We start from the raw sequence: 22,078 nt of genomic DNA on the forward strand, positions 1-22,078 counted from the left end.
CCTACTTTCAGTATTGGCATGTCTGTCTAGCTCTGCATGTATGAGGCGGTTACCGAGTCAAACTTCACCACGCATGCGCAGAGCCGTAGATTCCGTTAGCTGTCATTGTTTTCCTCCTGTCGACAAACCGCGGAGAGCTGACCTAAAGCGTCCACAGAGGGTCCACTGACTTAGGGGGAGACACTTTGTCCACTTCTGCAGGCTTTAACGAAGCAGACATGTCGCTGACGAGCTGTTTACGGACACTTTACTAACTTCTGCCGACGGAAACAGACGTCACGCTGACGGTAACAGTGACTGACTAAACGGCTTTGGGGAGCAGCTGTGAAAGAAGCTGGCAACAGTTTAATTTAAAAGTTTTATCTGACTTTGTGTGTTTAAGTTATGATGCCACTGTCCGTGTGAGTTAGCTTACAATATGGTAGCCACCGTACAGACGGGTGTAGCCTAGAACCGGAGTCACGTCGGATCTAACAGCTGGACAGGCGGCGCCGTTGCGATGGGCAACCCCGGGATGGAGGAGCTGATCCCGCTGGTAAACCGGCTGCAGGACGCCTTGAGCAACGTGGGCCACAGCTGCAGCCTCCACCTGCCGCAGATCGCCGTGGTGGGTGGACAGAGCGCCGGGAAGAGTTCTGTGCTGGAGAACTTTGTGGGCAGGTAAGACCCCCCCCCCCCCCCCCCCCCCCACACACACACACACACACACACACACACACACTCACACACGCACATCTTCTACCTGTTATCTGGACAGAGAGTGACAGAGAGCCATGAACAGGGTATCATCAGCCGACTAACATCTATGTAAGATAGCTAGATATTAACCTTGAGTCATATGTAGTATTTACTTGTCCATTCAAATTCACAGATTGGCAAATACCTTTAAGTTGTTTTTGCATTGAAGCTACTTTCATATCTCCAACAAACTAGGGCTGTGCATTTCTACAATTTCCACTGTGTGCTGGAGGTCTTCTGCAACTTTTGGTAATTAGCAACAAGAAAATTAGAAAAAAGAATACTTGCGTTAATACCTCGAGATAACTATATAAAATGTATTGGTGTATGTCCGCTTAGGGCTTCCGTAGCAGCAGGCATCAATATCGCTTGTTTTTCACCAGTGTTTTATCAAATTTTAAAATTGTGCGGAACCCAAAGTGGAGGTTTACAAATCAGAGAATTGCTTCTGTTTGATAAAGCAACTTTTGTTTTTGGTATATTGCAGCTCCTGTGAGGAACTTCTGTTCTGTGTTGATTTTGGCGCCTCCTGTGGACGAAGCAATCTTTTCTAATCATGTGATGTACGAGGGTTGTTGTCATGATACCAGAATGTCCAACTTTGATGAAATACTCGTAAAAATCAAACAATATCCTTACATGTTTCACCAAAATAGAAGTCTTAAGCCCCCAATAAGGGGTAATTTGTTGTTTTCAATCATCAAAATTGCAAGCAAACCCTCGCAAATTGTGGAAATTGCACAAATACGTTGGCAACGTGTCTGTCCCGAACTTTTGCCAACCTTTTTTGTGCAATGGAGACAATTTGCAGGACTTGACTTGCCATTTAAGTTGGACTCATTCCTCTACTGCACTCAACTAGACAGACTAGCATTTGTATATTCGTAAGGGGCCAAAAGAACGTTAGAAACATCAGAATTTTCCGCCTCTCTCTGTCTCTTGCAGCAGCTTTTAGTTTAAAATATGAATGAAGATCTGAATTGAGTATGCACCACCAGTAACTGTATCAGTCATTTGATTTTGAATTTGAAATTTAGCAGAAAGGTCCTTCTTCTTTTAACAAATATCAAAAAGAGTTTTTAATTGAGAGTTGAGAGATTTTGGCTACATGACATATTCCATATTTCTTCTGTCAGGTACCCTAGTGTGTGTTTACCTGCCTGTTTGTAACCTGTTTTTTTATTTTAACGTGGAACATGAGAACCCTGGTTCTCTATACTCTAGTATCCAGGTTTTGTGTCTGTCTTGTTCCTGATTTCTCACCATCTCAGGTTTTATTTGGAACCTGTTTAGAAACTTTGTTCTGGTGTGAACATTCAGTTCAGTATAGTTGTCTGGTGTTTTTCGAGTACTCAGGGTAGCATACCCAGGACACCTTAAAACCCTGATCAAACCCAGGAGATGACTGCAGATAAACACGCTCAATACCTCAGTGTGTACAGTGCTCAACATATCAGAAGTAACAGGTAGATTCTCAGTGAGCAGTGAGAGCTACAGGGAAGGAAATAACTTAATTTCAGAATCTACTGATAATAAACATGGTCTAGCTGTTGTCATTAACGGCTTAACTGTAAAGCACTTTGTGAATAGTAATAATACACTTCATTTATACAGCATTTACAAAATCACAGAGGGCTTTACATGGCTGAAAAAGAAATAATAATGAAGAGAATGAGGAGCAGACATGAGAAACAAGTGGAAGATTTTTGTCACTGGCTTTTATTCTTTACATGTGAAATGACTCTATTAGGGACAGCATTGAGGTAAAAAAGATTTTCGGAGGATTTTATTTAATTGTCATTTCGACAATAAAAGTCAAAGAAGAATTAGTTCATCTCTGGCCTTTGTAATCATCTTAAGACTGAGGTGGATATTATCAGGCCATTTCAATGATACAGGTTAAAACTATGTAAGAGATAAAGACTAATAAAAGACAGGAAATATTATAAATAAAAAACGTTCCTAGATTTTTTTTTAAAGATGTGATTTCAAAGCTGTCATTTTGCAGCTTCAGCTCTTCAGACAGAGAGTTTCAGATCTGTGGAGTGTGTCCGTAAAGACTGGGAGCCTCATTTATCCACGGTGTGTACGCATGGATCTGTGCGTAATGAGTGTGTAAGAACACGCAAAGAGTGGAATTTATCAACTTTTACTTTTACCTAGAAATGTGTGTAAATATAAGCACAGATCTGACCACGCTCATGCACAGAATCTAACAGTAGAACATTGAAACTACAAAGTATAGTGTCACAGCACAAGTAATATCAATAGCCACATATTCATAATATTAAATAGTATATTACATAGAAGTATTTTGGTCTCTTTGAAAGTGTCACTGAGGTATCTTAGTGTCTTTTAAAGGTCATATTAACATATCTAAGTGTTGATTTTTTTTTTTTTACCATCACTTTAATTTCAGCATGAATCTTACTTTGCCACTATAGTTGTATTTAAAATCCAACTACTGTAGGTTATTTGTAATGGGTAAAATATGCAATTTTAAATCATTTAACTTTTTTATTTGGTGATGGAAGGCATCTCGCGACACCCTCCCAATCCCCACTTTACGATAGAGAAGACTCACTTAAAAGTGGGTGTGGCCGTTTTTCTAACAAGGAGTGGATTTTTTGCAAAACAAATGTTTGCAATGGATTCAGCATCCTAAAAAAACCCTAGTTTGACCCCTCACAAGCTACCTAAGGCAGAGGTTAACATTTTCAATTTTTTCACCAATAAGGTTTCAGGTACCCCGACTTTGAGCAGCTCTCACAGATTTTCCTGCTGGAGTTGGATTTAAATCTTTTTATATGTGTTAGAAGACACCTGAACACATTTGTGAAGAAATTCTTGGTAAGGAATTTATTCCCAGATTTGCCAAATACTGATAAAATTCCCTCACTATGACTGTGGAATCAGGAACAGACAGCAAAGACCTACCCCATAGAGGAGCACACATTCAGCACCAAGGAAGTGGTCTGGCTTCTGACAAGAGCCTGAACAAAGATTTCTGAGACCGGTTACAACATAAGTGTTTGAGGGACAAAATTCACCAATGACCCCTTTGTTAGAAACAAGAGAGAAGTTGTAACTGGAATGGAAATAGACATTTTTTCTGATTATTTATAAATATGATTCTGCAAAGGTGTTGATATGTTACATTATTATACAGTTGCACTGCAGCAGCTGAAGGTCTGAATGTTGCATTTGTCTGTGTGACAGAAACCAGCTCAGTACCTTATCAGAGGGGAACTGGGATCAGGTGCTGCAGGCAGCACAGTCTGAGCTCAACAATGAGATCTGTTCATATGACCTTTCACACATTAAAAGACGCTTAAGTACTTCAGTTACACTTAAAAAGACACTTAAATACTTCAGTCACACTTTAAATGAGACCAAAATACTTCAGTAACAACTTTAAAGAGTCTAAAATATTTCAGTGACACTTTGAAAGAGACCAAAATACTTAAATCACACTTTTAAAGATACTTAAAAACTTCTGTAACACTTTTAAAAAGCCTAAAATACTTTAGTAACACTTTTGAATAGCGTGAAATACTTCAGTTAAATTTGAAAGAGACTAAATTACTGTCAGTAACACAGTTAAAGCAACAATATGCAGGAATTTGGTTTGTTGCGCTTTGGCGCTCACCAAAGGTCCTTGCATTCAACTGCACTGTTAAAACACACATAGTGCTGGGACCAGGTACACCTATACTACAGGTTGACAATCAGAGGGTGGAGAAGCCAAAGAATCATGTTGTCTGACAAGGTTCAGTAATATTACCAAATTTTGATCAAATATGACTCTGATAGCGCCTACAAGCCGTTGTTTGCAAACTGCTAGCATGTGGAGTATGTGTATGTGGATTCAACTGTTACCATGATGTCTATAGGCCAAGGCTAAATGGCTGGAGAGGTTATTTTATTGCATGCTAGTTGAGATTGTTAGTATAAGGTTCCAAACTTTTGAAGCTAACTTGAAGATCGACAAGGAAAGAGACGACTTTTTGGTGTAAAATGGATTCATTTCATTATTTGTTTTATCTCTTGGATTATCTCGGCCCGCCAAAGTTACATAGTGCTGAAAGCAGGCGAAGGGGCACTCTGTAGAGACTCAATTCTCCCTGATTACAGTTATTGTGCTATTATATTGAATTTGAAACAAGTATTTTGAGGTGGAAACGATTGTTGCTTCAAAGAGTCTAAAATGCTGAGTGTGTCTCTTGATTAACTTTGTTCAGTTTGTAAAGTGCAGACAAAAAACAAAGCTGCAGAGTCTCTCTGTGTAACTGCTCATGTCTGATTTCTTGAACTTGTAATGATATTTAACATACATCTCGGCTTATTGTCTCACACATGATGATGTTATGACACCCCATCTGTGGGAGGTGGGGGGGGGGCAGCTATTTGATCTGGGACAGGATGCTGGTAAATAAACTTCCTGAATGTGGTTTTAATAGGAAAGATGAAGATTATTGTTTTACTCAGCATGTTCTGTTTCTCTGAAGTGTGAAACTACAATCAGATTCTAGTCATCAGGTTCAACCTAAAGATCTTTCTGTTTTACATGACGATGGTTACAATAAAAAAGGACACTGCCATGTAAGTAATGTAAAGATAACTGCTGCTGCTCTCGATGCTTTAATGCAAGTTCATATGTTCATGGTGTTCAGATGATGTTTGCACTAACCTAAAATGTAGTAAACAGCACATGAAGAATCATTTGGTTTTCAAATATGAAAGTAATAAAAGCTTTTGTGATAGAAACTGAGTTTTCTGATTGCCTCTTGTTAGAGTGAACGTTTTCTTTATGTCCTTCTCTATGACAGGAAACGGAATGTTTTTGGATTGTGGAAAAGAAAAAATCAGTGACGAGGACGGAAACCTGGGTTTTAAAAACACTGATCCACTTTTTCTTTTTTTTTCTGACACTTTACAGACCAAACAACTCAAAGAAGAAATGATTTGATAAATGAGAATGTTAGTTGTCGGCCTATGGCAGCGTGTGTGTGTGTGTTTGTTTTCTTTGTTAGGTGTGTATTCTTCTCCACTTAAGTCGTCTTCCTCTCCCACAGAGACTTCCTTCCTCGGGGTTCAGGAATCGTCACTCGCAGACCGTTAATCCTCCAGCTGCTCACTGCTGACACGGGTAGGTAAGACTCACCATTGTTCACTGATGGTGTCTGTGTTTGTGTTTCAAGCTGCCAGCAGGTGGCAGTGTGATGTTTTACTGTGACTGAGCCTGATATCTCAAGTTAACAGTGCTACCACCACCACCAAAATCCTTCAGTGGATTAGAGTTCCTTATTTGATATCAGTTCCTTTCTTTTTCATTCCAAAACCATCAAGTGAACAAAACGATTGCTCTTTTCTTTTTCTCAATACTTGTCAATACTTATCTGATACCATGGCAACAATACGGGGTAATTTCTTGTTTTTGAATATCAGAAATTGCAGGCGAACTCCTGCTTGATGTCTAAATTGCACAAAATATTGGCAACATTTAAAAAACATGGAGTCATTCCTTTCCCACATACCTGTCTTTTAAAATGGATGTCGTTTTTTCATTTCACTACTTTTTGATACCATCAATAATAAAAAATAATGAAGATGTTCCGTTTGAAAACATGTGGTATCTAAAAGTATAAGAGTAACAAAAAGTTGGACAACCTTGTTATGCCCTTAAACAGACACTACAGGTCTGCCAAGCTAAACACCAGCATCATCAAATACACAACTTGTGTGTGTCGTCTGGTGGTCACAGCTGTTAAACATCTGCTGAAGAGAACAGGATGTAACTGATTTACATTATTTAAAGTTGAAGTAACTTCTTGGGAAAGAACAACTGAACTGAAAAAAAATGTAAAGACACTAATTAAAGGATTAGTATGATGTTTTCTTGAGATACTCTCTGGACAAGAATACATGAAGACACATCTAATCACAAAAAAAAACTCCCAAACACTTTCTTTGTGTACCTTTAAAAAGCCTTTAATGTCAAAACAAGGTCATATAAGACCTTAAAACAAACGGACACAAGGTTAAGGTCAAGGTCAAGTTAATCTTTATTATCCCAGAGGGGCAATTTGTTTTACAGCCGGTAGTGAATAAAACGAGACAAAACTGAAAGACACACATAATTAAAACTGAAATACACACATCAAGGGGGGAGGACTCACATGATGCTGATGAGGAGACCAATGGTACCAGGGACAAATAAGTAATGAATAGATGTTGATATGATGCTCTACAGATAAACTAGACATTATTAAATCCCATTATGTATCTGTCACTGCTCCTCTGACTGCAGAGTATGGGGAGTTTTTGCACTGTAAGGAGAAAAAGTTCACAGACTTTGATGAGATCCGTGAGGAGATCGAGGCCGAGACTCGCAGACTGACCGGATCTAACAAAACGATCTCGCCTGTCCCCATCAACCTGCGCATTCATTCCCCTCAAGGTAACACTAGGTAACAAAAATCCACTGTGTTCCTGTGACACATGAAGACCTGCGAGCTTATCTCCTCTGCTCTGCCTCTGCAGTGCTCAACCTGACTCTGGTGGACCTGCCGGGCATCACCAAGGTCCCTGTAGGAAACCAGCCAGCCGACATCGAGTATCAGATCAGAGACATGATCATGCAGTTCATCTGTAAGGAGAACTGTCTGATTCTGGCTGTCACACCTGCAAACATGGACCTAGCCAACTCTGACGCCCTCAAACTCGCCAAAGACGTCGACCCGCAGGGTGAGGAAGCAGCAGAGGCTGATTTAAGGAGATTCACTATCACATTATCACATTCATTCTTGATGCCCAAAAATGTGTCATCTTCCTTTAGGTCAGCGCACCATCGGTGTGATCACAAAGCTCGACCTGATGGATGCAGGAACAGATGCTCGGGAGATTCTAGAGAACAGGCTGCTTCCCCTGCGCAGAGGTGTGTGTGTGTGTGTGTGTGTGTGTGTGTGTGTATGGATGGGTTGGTTTTTGTGAGTGTGTAGTGCTGTATGCTGTCTTTTAAATATCAGTATGAACAGCACAAGTCCCATTGAATCTGAATATTCAGTTATGGGCCTTAGCCTCTTAAAACTTTGGTCCGCAATCAGACACAGTTGTGGTTATTTTCAATGTGACACCTCGGTGTGTAATGAGATTTGTTCATAACTCTACATCAACACTTATTACTGTTCTGCTGTAGTGCTTTCCGATTTAGTTAAATTAGTCATTGTGATCCTAAAATGTAGTCTGATGCTGTTTCTTTTAAGCTTTTCACATCCTGATCGCACTACTCTTTGATTCATGTTCACACAGAAGAAGCAGCCACTGATCTGATTAAAAGTTATCTTCTTGGACATGACATGATTTTATTAGTGGAACTGTACACGCTTACTTCAGTGGCCCCCATGTTGACTTCTGTATCACCATGTGCTCTTTGTGATGTCTGTGTGACTGTTTCACCTGCAGGTCAGTGCAGATCCAGGTCACACTTGAGTCTGATGTTGAACAGATTTTTAAAAAACAACATATACAGTCGAACAAACACTGAAGTATCAGATATAAGTGTGACACTGTGAGCTCAGAGCATCCTGCAACTCCTGAGGTCAGTCTGAGTAAAGCTGCACCAGGTGTCTCCTTCATGCTTCTCCTGCAGATATAATTCATTATCCACGGAGACACAGCGGAGGGACTGCTGGGGAGCAGCTCAGAGCTGGAGCATTAGATATGGATAATGATGCTCTCACTGAACTAAACTGAGGAATTCGAACCCTGCGCACAACCTGTTTGTAGGCTGTGGTCTGACAGCAGTCTGGGATCTCATCTGACAACATGTCAGAGATTAACCTGACATCTGAGTCAGATCACACACTCCTCACTTCCTCCTCCTCTTCCTCCCTCAGGTTACATTGGGGTGGTGAACCGTAGTCAGAAGGACATCGAGGGGAAGAAGGACATTAAAGCCGCTCTGCTCGCAGAGCAGAAGTTCTTCCTGTCACATCCGGCCTACAGACACATGGCTGACCGAATGGGCACATCGTATCTACAGAGAGTACTAAACCAGGTTACAAACAAACACACACACACACACACACACACACACACATATACATACAGAGACATAAAGACAATGTGTGTGTTTTTTACTGAATATGTTGGTTTGCAGCAACTGACAAACCACATCAGAGACACTTTGCCCGCCGTCCGGAGTTTGCTCCAGGATCAGCTGCTCGCTATGAACAGAGAGGTGGAGGAGTACGGACAGTTCAGTCCTGACAACCCGGCACACAGGACCAAGACTCTGCTACAGTCAGTGTGTCTGCATCTCAGTGTGAATGTTTACTGTCTTTAAGTGAAGTATACCTCATAGCCTGTTTGCTTATGTGTCTCAGGTCGGTTCAGCGTCTGTCTGTGGACTTTGAGAAGCTGATCGAGGGTTCAGGAGATGAAGTGGACACTGTCAACCTGTCAGCAGGAGCTCGGATCAACAGGATCTTCCACGAACGCTTCCCTTATGAGCTGGTCAAGGTGTGTGTGGGATTTTATGCATGTATCATCATTTATACTGTATGTGCATCAATAAATAAGATCGTAAACAGCGACTCTGTTTGTGTTCAGATGGAGTCAGATGAGAAGAAGCTGCGGCAAGAGATAAACTACGCCATCAGAAACATCCACGGAGTCAGGTGCTGTCAGGTGTTTTCAGGAAATCAAGAGTTTTTACATAATTTATAATTCAGCTTGGACTGTTTCCCTTTTCCGTTTAAAAAAAAAAAAACCTGTTACTTTTCTATCTTTGTCTCCTCCCGTGTCTGTGCAGGACAGGTCTGTTCACTCCTAACATGGCCTTTGAAGCCATCGTGAAGAAGCAGATATCGAGGTTAAAGGGGCCGTGTTTTAATTTTGTTGATATGGTCGGTCAGGAACTAACCAGAACTGTGTACCAGTGTATTAACAAGGTATAAAAGTGTGTTTGTGTGTGTGTACTTGTGATGGCGCTCTCCATGTGCAGGTGTCTCATATCTAACCTGTGAACTGTTTCCTCTGCAGCTCAGCTCGTTTCCTAAACTGCGTGGTGAGACGGAGAGACTAGTAACCACGACGATACGGGAGCAAGAGAGTAAATGCAGGGATCAGGTCACTCAAACACAGCTGGACATTACATTCATGTGGTAGACTGTTTATAAGAAGTGGGTGTGGCCCTTTGCCACCATGTTTGTAGACTCCTCCCCCTTTTTTGCCTTGGCATTTTGTCCTTCTCTATATTGTTATATTGGAACCATGAAAGACAGAGCGGACAAGCATAGTTTAGTCTCTCTCCTGCATGACATGTTACCATGGTAGCAACTTGTCAATCACAGATAGCCCCGTCCTAAATCCTCCCCTGCATTCTGGTCTGTTTGCCTGTTAATGGGACCATATTCTACAAAATGAGCATCAAGTGGCTTTAGAGGGAAACCCTCACTCCTCTCGAGCTCCACCCTCTTTTCCAAATAATGTAATTTCCTTGGCCAAAGCGATTGTAGCACTTCTTTATACTTTTTTTATATAGTCTGTGAGTCCCTCATGAGTATTTTTTCTTGTTCATGTAAACGTGTATTTCTGCTGTGTTTAGGTGCTGCTGCTCATCGACATCCAGCTGGCCTACGTTAACACCAAACATGAAGACTTCATCGGCTTCACTAAGTGAGTGACGCTTGCCTTCACCTGCTCCTCTCATGGTCTCATTTCAAAATGTGGAAGGGATATTTAAAAGTTTAAGGTCTTACCTGTATGGGTTTCACAATCCCAGAATTTTAAACTTCAACACCATTCTAGTAAAAATCTAACAGTATTGATACCTGTTTGATACCACAGCAAGTAGAAGTCCTACTATATCGTCTTATTTATTGATTTTAAATATCAGAAATCGCAGGAAGACTCACACACTCTCTGAATTGCACAAAATTATTGCATCTTGCTCAACGCAAAATGTTCAAAACAAGATAAAAGATGTACACACAAAAGGTGAGGAAACCAGGCACTCCAAACATGAAGGATGTAAAAATGATGAAGGAAGTACTGACAAGGCATTTATTATAATGGCTAAATCATTTAAAAAGCCAACATGTTTTAACCATTAAAACACTTTTTCCATTTTTCCATCTACTTTGACCACATTGAGCTACCAGTCACCAACCTTTGATTAAGACAAAAGCTGTGCTTTAACTTTTACTCTTCATGTTATTAAGAGTGACTTCACAATTTGCTCTAGTCTGATAAAGTTGCTAATACAGGAAGAGAGATCGAGGGCAGAACGTTGTAGTAATCGAGCCCACATGGTGTTTATCTCTCAGATTGATAAAATGATAAAAATCAAAAAGCCGATGAATATGTTGGCATGTTGGCATGCTGTGGACGGTTGTATGATCAATAGCGTTTGACGTCAAAGCACAATTAATAAGTGTACTTTTTTTTTTCTGTGATTACTTAATCTTAATGTGTTATTTTGAAAGCTCTCATTCTGGCTAACTTCTCGTTTGTTTAAATCTAGAACATGAAGTATAGATTCTAACAGAATAAATAACAAGCTTTTCCTCTCAGCGCTCAGAGGACAAACAACCAAAACAACCAGAAGACCGCCTCAGCAGGAAACCAGGTGAGACCTGCATTCAGGTTATTGTTCCTGTGTAAGCAAACACTGTTCAGAGGTATTAATGCATTAACATCAACATAAACCATTTTAGTTCATCTTCATTAAGTTAAGATAAAATATGTTTTAATGGACACAAAAGGCTAATTTCTATCAAACGTCTGATACTCTCTTTAAGAGTTTTCAGCTGGTTATGAACAGACTGAAATGAATACTGATGCTTCTATACGAGCTATGAAAGCAAACTAGACCATCAGGAAGAAGATAGATTATTTGGATGAAATGAGGGGGAAGTTAATGGTTTTTTACCTTTAGAAAAAAGAAGAGAGAAAACAGTGTGATTGCAGCTTTGTTGATAGAGTCTCTTTAAGAAATTGGGACTGAAACAGGAAAGTCTGTGGACAGTTCAACTGTTAACTTAATATTACAATGATATCTGATACCACAGTGACCTTTGTCTTACTTCGCTCATACACTCTTGGTCTTAACCAGTCCTTATACAGAATCATCTTTGTCAAAAAAAGGCAGGTTTCCCTGAAATCTTCCTCAGTTGCTTGTTCACACATGCACTGCTCAGCAGGAGACTTTTCCTGTCGAACAGGAGGAAAATGAACCTCTTTGCAGTGAATTTTACTGAATGTTTCCTGCGGTGTTCTCACATTAGCTCACCCTGACTTCACATGGAAAATGGCTGGCAGGAAAAAGTCTGTGTGAAGTCAGAGTGAAAATCTTCGGCTGTTTGTGTGTGCTCACTCATGCAGCTCTGAGTTTTGTGCATGTGTGAACCGGGCTTTAGGTTAATTTCTTTTTAGATTTTGTCATTAAAACAATCTTTTCTTAAATTATTATAAATGCAGGACTTAACAATTCAAAAGTGAACATTTCCTGCCTGTGGTTCTCTGCAGGGTGTGTGTTTCTGAACTTAATTTATTTGAATATCTTTGATGTCACCGCTTCATGTTGTTAAACATTAATCATCATGGATAGCTGCAGATAAATGTGAGCACTCTGTGATTTACAGCCCAGTCATCACAGAGCTGATTTTGGCTCTTTACAGGAATGCACTGGTGATTTAGATGAATATGTACGATAATACTAGTGTGACGCAGTGACAGCAGGAATAATCAAACACACACAGAGTCAGTATGTTTGTGATTAATCAAGAATGTTAATGTATGGTGGTGTTTGTTAAACAGCAGCACATTCAAACCACAGCTGTATTAGTTATTCATTATCTCATGTTGTTGTAAACTATAAAAAGATCTTTATCAGAGTTCAAATGTAAACCTTCATGTTAATATGTCTCCTTTATCTCTTGTTTGTCTGCAGGGAGTGACCCCTCTATCCAGCCTCATAGTAGGAGCTCTGTCTCTTTAATTCTCTCTCTTTCTCTCTCTCTCTCTCTCTCTCTCAGGCTGCAGCGGTGTCAGCATGACGACAGCAGATGTGCACATCTACTAAATGTTGCAGCTTCATTATCTTTATCATTTTCTGCAGCTGATGGTTTGCTGATTTTTCTCCTCACTAGAGGTGTGACTTCTAAATGTTTTAATGCTAAACATTTAGAAAAACACTAAACTTTTCCTAAAATCACCAACTGTTTAAATGTAAATTCGTTTTTTGTTTTTCTTTACGTGGTAACGTGCTCATGTCACTGCACAAAGCACTCCTCAACGTCGGTGTATATACAAGAGGTATTTATGGACAGTGGACCTTATTGTGCCCTCTGTCTCTCTCTCTCTCCGCTGATGTGATTCTGCACGCTTATCCCTCAGCGGGAGTCAGCAGGGAATTTTTTTTTAAACAGGAGCTTTGAGGTTCTCGCGCGTCAGCACTCTGCTGCACGCTGTCTTGTGCACGTAGCAATTTTATAAATAAATGAAAAATTAAATAAAAACAGGTAGAATATACTTGGGCGGCCCATGTATCGTCTATGCGTGGGAACCACTGCGTTTATTTAACAAGCCGGCCACCGGCGTAAGCCTTAATGTTTGAACGTTTTTGGGGCCAATGTGTAAACGTTTAGCAATGTGGTCACTTTTGCACACCAGTACTCCTCAGGCTGCAACATTTCTCTTTCTTGTTCAAAACAATCATCCTTACTTTCAACAGTCCCACTGCTCTAAGCATGTGTGCAGACTTTAATACTTTTCTCTTCTCAGGATGAACAGTTCATGTCTTTTTGGGGAATCTTTATTACATGTCAACCTCTGTCACTAGATTAATTAAACTCTTGTCCTAAAGTTTCTTTCACCCTTTTTTGTCTTTAATTGTTTGATTAAATTTGTCCTTCTTCTTTTGTTTTTGCATATCTTCTTCTCCTCTGTCACTTTTGTCAACCTGTGGTCAGGAAATCGTTTCAAATCTGTCTGCAAAGATCTGATTGTCCCCTCCAATGTAAACTGTTTCTGTTGTTTCTGTTGTTTCCGTTGTTTCCTTTCCTTCGAATCAGCAGGCTGCTCTCTAAGTGTGTGGCATTCTCTGTTTGGCCTTCAGAGGAGTTACACGATTCAAACTTTGGGTCCATGATCCTATGTTCTGCAGGTCATACGTAAAGGCTGGCTCACCATCAGCAACATCGGCATCATGAAGGGCGGAGCCAAAGAGTACTGGTTCATCCTGACTGCAGAGACACTGTCCTGGTACAAAGATGAAGAGGTGAGGCATCACACTACGGTGGCCCTGAAGGTTCACTTGCAAAAGCACTTCACTGAACACAAAAAAAAAATCTCAATAAAATGGAAAAAAAAACAATGCTAAAATATTTACTAAAACGCCAAAAAATATTTAACAAAATGCACGAGTATAAAAAATGTAAAGCAAATAATCATTTATAAAATGCAGAAATAAGTGTTAGTGTGTTTTGTGTTTATCAAATGTTATTGGGTTTCAGATTAAGACAGAGCAGGAGTTAGCTTGAACTTTTTAATTGTTCATTCCTGTCCTCAGCGCCTGTCTTATTAGGGCTGGGAATCTTTGGGTGGCTCACGATTCGATTCGATTCTTGGGGTCACGATTCGATTCAGAATCGATTTTCGATTCAAAATGATTCTGAATCCATGGATTCAAAGACTATTTATGAATTCAGGATCTACTCCAGTCATCTGTGAGACTGGCTGAATTTCTTGAAAGAGCTAGCTTTAGCACTTACCTATGTCTTATAAAAGCTTCATTGCTTTTTGATTCTGTTGATCATTAAAATGACAGAGATCGTATCATTTTAAAACATGTAGTATTGGAAAGTATTGAAGAAGTGAAAATATCAACTAATTCACAAGGTGGAAATTTAGTGCTTCAGGTTGCCATTCTTGTAAACATAGAGGATGAACTTTGAGCCCATCAATGCATTTTGATCTTTAGACAACAAAAAGGGGAAAATCTGAAGAGGCAGAGAGAAAATGTCTGTGTTAAAAAACACATTTGATAACCTCTAACAGAACAATTTGATCGTATTAAAACAATACTTATTCTGACCCAACGGTCATGGAATAGGTTAAATGTAAGTGCTCACTAATGTCCTACGAAAGCATTCAACAAATTCTCATCAACAACAAAATATATTTCATAATAATGATATTATACTATATATATTATTTTTCAAAGCTTCTGTATCTTTTTATTCTATCAATTATTAATATAAAAGGTTTTATGTTAAAAAAGCATGATATCCAAAAGAATAAAAAATATAAAAATATTATGCATGCATGTCTCCATTAAATTAAAAAACGTTTTATTTACCTCAAGACATCAAATTATTGTGCTGTTTTGTCAAATAGTGTCTTAAAAAATCCACCATAGAGTTCTATGAGATGTTGAACCTGTTGATCCATAGGATCGTGTTGAATAAATCCAATCACACTGACATGTATTGCATAGTTTTAAACTAAATAAATAAGAAAAGAGTGAAGTCCAAACACTGAATACTCTTCAGTCATGTCAGGTTTATTAACACACACGTCAGCCTCACACAGCGGGTCAAACATGAGTCATGTCAGGTTTATTAACACACACACACACACACACACACATCGGCCTCACACAGCGGCTTAAACAGGTTGATGAGGGTTCATTAAGTGCTGATGTTGTTGTCCGGGGTTGAAGAGTTGGTGTGTGTTCTGGTGTCAGTGGGGCTGCCATCTGTCTGCCTGTCTGTGCCTGCTGTACAGGAGCAGAAGGTCTGCACAGCAAGTGTAGACAGGCAGACACATCACAACAGTCTCCTCGTCCCGTCACAGCTGAGAGGCAAACATAGACAGGAAGGGATGTCACATCACTGCATTCGTCTTTAGATTTTAAACTTCTTGTGGATGATTATAAGTTGTATATTGTTGACAGAAATGTGGAGTGGTTGATAAGAATAACATATATTGTCACAGATGACTTCTTCACGCTGAAATCTCTCGATTGCATTGTCAAGCTTTTATTTGAACTTCGATATGGGTCTAGTGAATATGAAAAAAAATTGATATTGGTTTGATACCACAGCAACAAAAATATAAGTCCTATGAAGCAAATATTGTGTAATTTCTTGTTTATAATTACTAAAAATTGCAGACAAACTCCTTCAAACTGTTTAAATTGCAAAAAAAAACGTTGCCAACGTTTCTGTACCGATATTTTTCCAACGTATTTGTTCAATTTAGACAGGCACACAAAGGACTATAGACACATCAGAGTTTGCCGACCTGTGAGTTAACAAAAGTTTAATCCCTGGGTATTAGAAATTGTGTAATTTATTGTTTGTTATTACCAAAAATTGCAGAATTCTGCACACTGTCTAATTTGCACAAAAATGTCTGCAATGTTTGGAAAAGTTGGAGGAGCTGGAGAGGACCCACTTTTACAAACATTGCCAACATATTTGTGCAATTAAAGCAGTGCTCTCTCTCTTTTGGAGCAAAAAAATGTGACTGAAGATCTGTAATTTTTGAAAATATTGGCCGTGAAAATAACAGACTGTATCGAAAAGGTATCTGAAAGTATTGAACATTTTTGAAAACCTACAAGATTTAAGTGTTAAAAGGGGAGACTGTTTTTTTAACAATAGCAACTTTGACTTCCTCTCCTCACACCTGGACCCCCCCCCCCCCCCCCTCCATTCCTCCCATTGGTCCCGCTCTGCACTCACTCTTCCCCTTTACTCCCCCTTTTCTTCCTCTTCTGGGAGTTGAGGCATTTGGAGCGGCTCACTCTGACACAGCTGGAGCTGCCCCAAGCCAAACTAACACACACACACACACACACACACACACACACACACACACACACACACACACACACACACACACACACACACACACACACAAACAGTTTGAGAGACTGGTATATACAGTGTACAGTACTCATGCAGAGTCAGATATAAACAAATGGTGGAGACAAATATACAGTTACACACAAACACACACTGCACATAAACACTGGATGGTTTAACCACACAGCCTCAGGCATACACACACATTGTTATAGTTGAACAAATCAGCTCACACACACACACACACACACACACACATATATTTAACACATGTGATAAACGCCACACAGACAGACGTGTAAATAACGTTGCGGCCACATCAGAGCGATACTTGGGATCATTATGACTCACAAATGTTTCACAACACTTGAAGTCTAAGGTTTTTGGACTCGTCGTGGTTTAACCTCGTCACTGAAAGGTTTATCAGCTGATCAGAGGCCTGAGCGCAGAGTCAGTGAGCCGTGTGATTACAGATGATCAGATGTGATGTGTCTTTATCATCATCTCATCATCTCTCATGAAGTGAACACTCACACACTTCTTCTCCCTTTTTCCCGCTTTCCTTCTCTTTTTTTTTTATCACCGCCTCCCCTTTTTTATTTTATTTTTTTTAAACTCCTTTGCCTTTCCTCTTGCCTTTTTCTCCCCCCTCTCTCTCTCTATGTCTCCCCCCTCTCTCCCCCTCTCTCCCCTTCTCTCTCTCTGTGGTTGGCAGTCTCCCTGGGACTCTGCACATTCCTGGCTGGAAAATCTGAAGCTTTGTCCAAACACCAGCTTCCAAGATCTGCCCAGAGAAATCCCACATGGCTGTTTCTACGCTACAGACCTCCCCCTCTCTCCTCCTCCACAGTCTCTCTGACTATTACTCCCATATCAAACTACTTCTCTCCATCTCTTTGTCTTCTCCTGTCGTTTTACCATCTTTAAGCTCGTGCACTGCGTCTCCTCTCCACTCACGCTGACCTCACGCTGAGAGAGCAGAATAACAGTTCAGAGTTTAACGTCCAGAGCACACTGAGCAGACATACATTCCTGCACCCCTCCACTGCCAGAGCTGAAGAAAAACAGATGGCTCATGCCTACACACTCAGTCTGTGTGAGTCTGTGTGTGTGTGTGTGTGTGTGTGTGTGTGTGTGTGTGTGTGTGTGTGAGGCCTGAACCACATTCACATCCATTAGATTAAAACAGCAGATCTGATCTACAATGCTTCAACACCACCCTGAGACACCCACATTAACTCAACTGTACGCACAATCACACAGATGCACATGCAGAAATCCTAACTGCCAAGTTTGATGCACCCTGAAAAACTTAAGCCAGACGTTTTCTGAAAATAAATGTGTGTAAAAGAAGCAGGTTTGAAATATTTCAGTCCTACATGTTAAAATAAATTTCCAACTCAGGATCAAATTTTCTGCATGAGCACTTCTCGTCCTGAATGCAAACAAAGATAAATGATTCAAACAGATGTCACTACGCAGGACAAAGATGGGAGTTAGTGATGCATTTTGGATGGTGAAGGCGGCGAAAGAGCATGCATTAAGTTTTATGCGTCTGTGCCTATTGCGTTCATGCGCTCATGAGAGTTGTAGATTGAAGAGTACATGCAGGTTTCTTGAAGTTCTTCCTTGCACAATCTAACCAATGTGCAGACTACTGTACACCAGTAAGATCCTGAACAGGTAGTCTGAACACTGGGATGACGGAGCAGGACTCTGATTCTCCAGCCGGCCTCGTCTTCTCCCACTCAGGTTCTTGTCCTGCATGAGGCGGAGGAGAGTCTGGAAAAGTTTTCCGCTTTTATTTTCTTCTTTATTTTATCCCGTGTCAGTGTTGGGTCTTGGTCGAGGGGTCTTGCCCACAACAGACGTCTTCTCCTGTGGGTGTCCCTCTTGATGTTGGTGTTTGTAGAGTCGAGCGTCCAGCGCTGTGTCCGGCGTAGTATCCAGTCTTGACGTGGCACTTTCACTCATTCGGTTCAGGATCTGCGCGCTCACTCAGGGAAGGCGTGAGGAGACTTGGGGAGTGAAGTAAGGAGAGAGAGTCAGGGAGGGACTGAGCCACCATATATGGGTTGATGGGACCCATGGGGACTCAACTTTGGACTAGTGTGCAGTTTCCTCCAGTTTCTCCTGCATGATCTCTCGTGCTCCTCTCCTCTATCCACCTATATCCCTCCTCTTTCTCTTTTCTTCATCTCTACTTTCTATTTCTACCCCATCACAGCACCCTGCCCGCCCCCCCCCCTGCCCATACTCCTCCCCTTTCGTCCAAAGCGATCCCAGATGTTGCCGTAAGAGCGCCAATCCCGTTCTGTCATTTTTTTTGAGCCTCTCTTACAGGAAGTGGGCCCCTTTGGAAAAAAGGAAAGAGGAATGAAGGAAGAGAGTCGTAGGGTTCAGGGGAGCACAGACAGAGGGAAGACTGACACACATGCGCAAACACACACACACACACACAGACAACATGCAGGGCGTTTTGGACATCCTCTTTTGCAGGCATTTCTTCCTGTTTCAAATTTTCCCGCTCTGCACCTCCTCCTTTAAGGGGCTGTCATAGTACCAGATTTTCAAACTCCAATATGATTCTAGTAAAAATCTAATGATATCAATACCTGATTGGATACAGCAAAAAAAAATTGAGGTCCTGGACACCAAAAATTTCGTAATTTTCCTGTCAAAATTGCACAATAACATTTGCAGTGTTTTACAAGAAATTTACAAGAAATTGCAACTCCTGCACACTGTCAACATATTTTTGCAATTTAGACAGCGCTATCTCTCTTTTGGTTAAAATATGAGATCTGAAGATTTCTTAAAGCTTCAGTACTTTTTGATGATTTGATCGTTAAAAATAACAGAAACCTTACCGTTTTAAAACATGTAGTATCAAAGAGTATTTAACATTTTGACAACCTTTCCTCCGTTTATGTTTTTCAAATCTCTCCTGAAGCCCCCTCCTCAGAGTGCAGCGCAAGGGAGCAGGCCGTAGAGCAAAGATTTGAGGGGGGGGAGGGCTCCACTTTAGGAGAAATGTTGTGTTAGAGTTTGAGTCTGAGTAATGACTTTCACATGTGAGCCTCCCTCCCTTCCCTCTCTCCCTGCTCGCCTCCTCCTTACTCGGCCTCCTCACTGTCTGCGTCTCCTCCAAACGCTCTCTGTCGTTCATGAGTCCCCGTGGTGATGACAGGCTGGAGACTTATGGCATCTCCCCTCCTCGTCCTCCCCCTGGCTGGTTGGTCTGTAGATAATGTGAGTCAGTGTGACGGGCCGACACGTCGTCTGATATGAACTCAGATGCTCTCCCGCTGACATTTCTTTTCTGCAGCTGAACCCTTTTGGCAGCTCCATTATTATAATATTAGCCGTATATTTCAACTGCAGCCCCCTGAGTGTTAGGTGTTTGATTTGTTTTTTCGCTCTCCGCACCTGTGTTACCTCTGTGTGATGTCATATTTCACCCTGCATACCTGTGTCAGACGGTATCTCTGTGTGTTCTCAGGAAAAGGAGAAGAAGTACATGCTCCCTCTGGACAACTTAAAGCTCAGAGACGTAGAGAAAAGCTTCATGTCGAGAGAGTTCGTCTTCGCTCTCTTCAACACAGAGCTCAGGTTGGTGTGTGTGTTTGTGAGTCAGAGAAGGGAATTGTGTTCTTGTCACCTGCTCGCTGAAGGTCCAGTGATATTTTACGTGGAAGGAGGAAAGGGAGGAGATGTCAGTGATGTCCTCCCTGCGACCTCCTCCTTTCAACTTTGACTCCTAAGCTGAGCGGATATCCAGTGGGTGAAGCAGTGGGCGGAGCTAAACAGCATGCCAGGCTGCTGAGGGCAGTGCTGTGTGTGTGTGTGTGTGTGTGTGTGTGTGTGTGTGTGTGTGTGTGTGTGTGTGTGTGTGTGTGTGTGTGTGTGTGTGTGTGTGTGTGTGTGTGTGTGTGTGTGTGTGTGTGTGTGTGTGTGTGTGTGTGTGTGTGTGTGTGTGTGTGTGTGTGTGACAGATCGAGAAACACACACAGACAAAGCATCAGAGAAAGAGAGAGGGTTTAGGAAGGCTGGCTGACTGTAGCAGAACATGTGGGCTTTGTTTATAATTCAGCTGCATTCAGACACACAAACCAAACCTATGTGTGTGTTTGTGCATGTATGTGTGTGCGCGCGTGTGTGTTTCCATGTATGTGTGTGTGCGTGTGTGTTTGCAGACCACAGCATACCGACGGCAGGCTCATTAAGCAGCTAATCAAAGCCAGAGAGTTGGATCAGAGATGAGGCAGCTCTTGTTTGGAAAGAATTGCTCGACTCACCACAAGAAATGGGGAGTGGGGATATGGCGTGGGGGGGGGTGGGGAGGCAAGTTGGACGATGGGGTTAAGGAGAGAGAGAGAGAGAGAGAGAGAGAGTATCAGAGCCATCAGCCAGGAATGTGTCAGACTCAGTCCTATGGCGCCCCCCTCCTTTTCCTGCAACCTCTCTGTTTCTCTTTCTGTGTGTGTGTGTGTGTGTGTGTGTGTGTGTGTGTGGGGGGGGGGGGGGGGGGAACAGACATTGCAGTGGTTTTGTCTGACAGAAATCAAAAACCTCAGGAAACTCTTCACATCCAGACTGTAAGTCAGTGCAGAAAGAAAAGAGTCAGACAGAGTGTCCACGAGAAACAAAGAGTTAATGTAAGCGTCCCGTTCTCGCTGTAATAGCGCTGTAGTTTTGTCATGTTTGGCTCGACTCCTCTGTTAGCCACCACACCCTGACTTATTAGCCTCACCCAACTGAGTCCAGCACAATCTGACAGTTGGTTCTTCAATTTTGTTCCTAAAGTCTTTTCCTCTGTTTCCCTCTCTCGTTCTATCTCTCTCTCACACACAAACACTCACGCAGAGGTTTCACATATTTGAGGTTGATCGCTCTGTGTTCTGAACGTGAGAAGCGAACTACAAAAGGAGGAAAGAAACAACGGAGTGATTAAAGAAAAATGTTTAACAGATGGGCCGCAGCCCGCTCCATATACTCCGCTTGTTTCTGATTCTGCTGCTCCACAGAAGAGAGCAGGGATGGAAGGATGATGATGGTGAGGAGAGGAGGAGAAAAAGAAAGAGAGAGGAGACAGAGAGAGGGGGGGAGTTGTGTGAAAACAGATGATGGAGATAGAAAGAAACGGTTTTATTGTGTGTCTAAATGTTTTTGTGTGTGAATCTCTTGTACTTCTGTTTGTCGTTTGCATTTATTCTTCTTTTTGTGTGTAAATAATGCTACCAAATTCTGGGAAGAGCAGAGCTGTAAAAGCTCTTTCACTATTAAGGACCTGTGTTCAGTCTGTTGTCAAGCACTTTTACACTAAACCCTCTGACTTTTTTCCCCTCGATCAGCCGTTCACTCACTATCCAGGAATGAGACCCAGGTCATTGAGTGCATGGTTTAGATACATTACACCAGGATGCACTATTCTAAGTCAGTCGTTTTAGATTTTTTGCTTT

At 41.4% G+C, this 22,078-nt stretch overlaps 1 protein-coding gene across 2 annotated transcripts in view; it reads left to right on the forward strand.

Moving 5' to 3' along the window:
* dnm3a (dynamin 3a) overlaps positions 1-22,078 on the forward strand; it is a 29,322-nt gene continuing 7,244 nt past the window's right edge. Inside the window, exons 1-16 of one of the 2 annotated variants that reach the window (XM_020631783.3) lie at positions 3-660; positions 5,814-5,887; positions 7,049-7,198; positions 7,282-7,485; positions 7,577-7,675; positions 8,637-8,797; positions 8,900-9,042; positions 9,126-9,261; positions 9,352-9,419; positions 9,554-9,692; positions 9,784-9,870; positions 10,349-10,419; positions 11,317-11,371; positions 12,695-12,721; positions 13,910-14,023; positions 20,119-20,228. In XM_020631783.3, the coding sequence (XP_020487439.1) occupies positions 500-660; positions 5,814-5,887; positions 7,049-7,198; positions 7,282-7,485; positions 7,577-7,675; positions 8,637-8,797; positions 8,900-9,042; positions 9,126-9,261; positions 9,352-9,419; positions 9,554-9,692; positions 9,784-9,870; positions 10,349-10,419; positions 11,317-11,371; positions 12,695-12,721; positions 13,910-14,023; positions 20,119-20,228 (1,799 nt within the window). In that variant the 5' untranslated portion in view covers positions 3-499. Of the gene's footprint in view, positions 661-5,813; positions 5,888-7,048; positions 7,199-7,281; positions 7,486-7,576; positions 7,676-8,636; positions 8,798-8,899; positions 9,043-9,125; positions 9,262-9,351; positions 9,420-9,553; positions 9,693-9,783; positions 9,871-10,348; positions 10,420-11,316; positions 11,372-12,694; positions 12,722-13,909; positions 14,024-20,118; positions 20,229-22,078 lie in introns of both variants that reach the window. The other variant, XM_065956024.1, reaches the window with a different exon arrangement.

This window comes from Labrus bergylta, chromosome 6, assembly GCF_963930695.1.
Source record: "Labrus bergylta chromosome 6, fLabBer1.1, whole genome shotgun sequence".
Classification (NCBI taxonomy): Eukaryota; Metazoa; Chordata; class Actinopteri; order Labriformes; family Labridae; genus Labrus; species Labrus bergylta.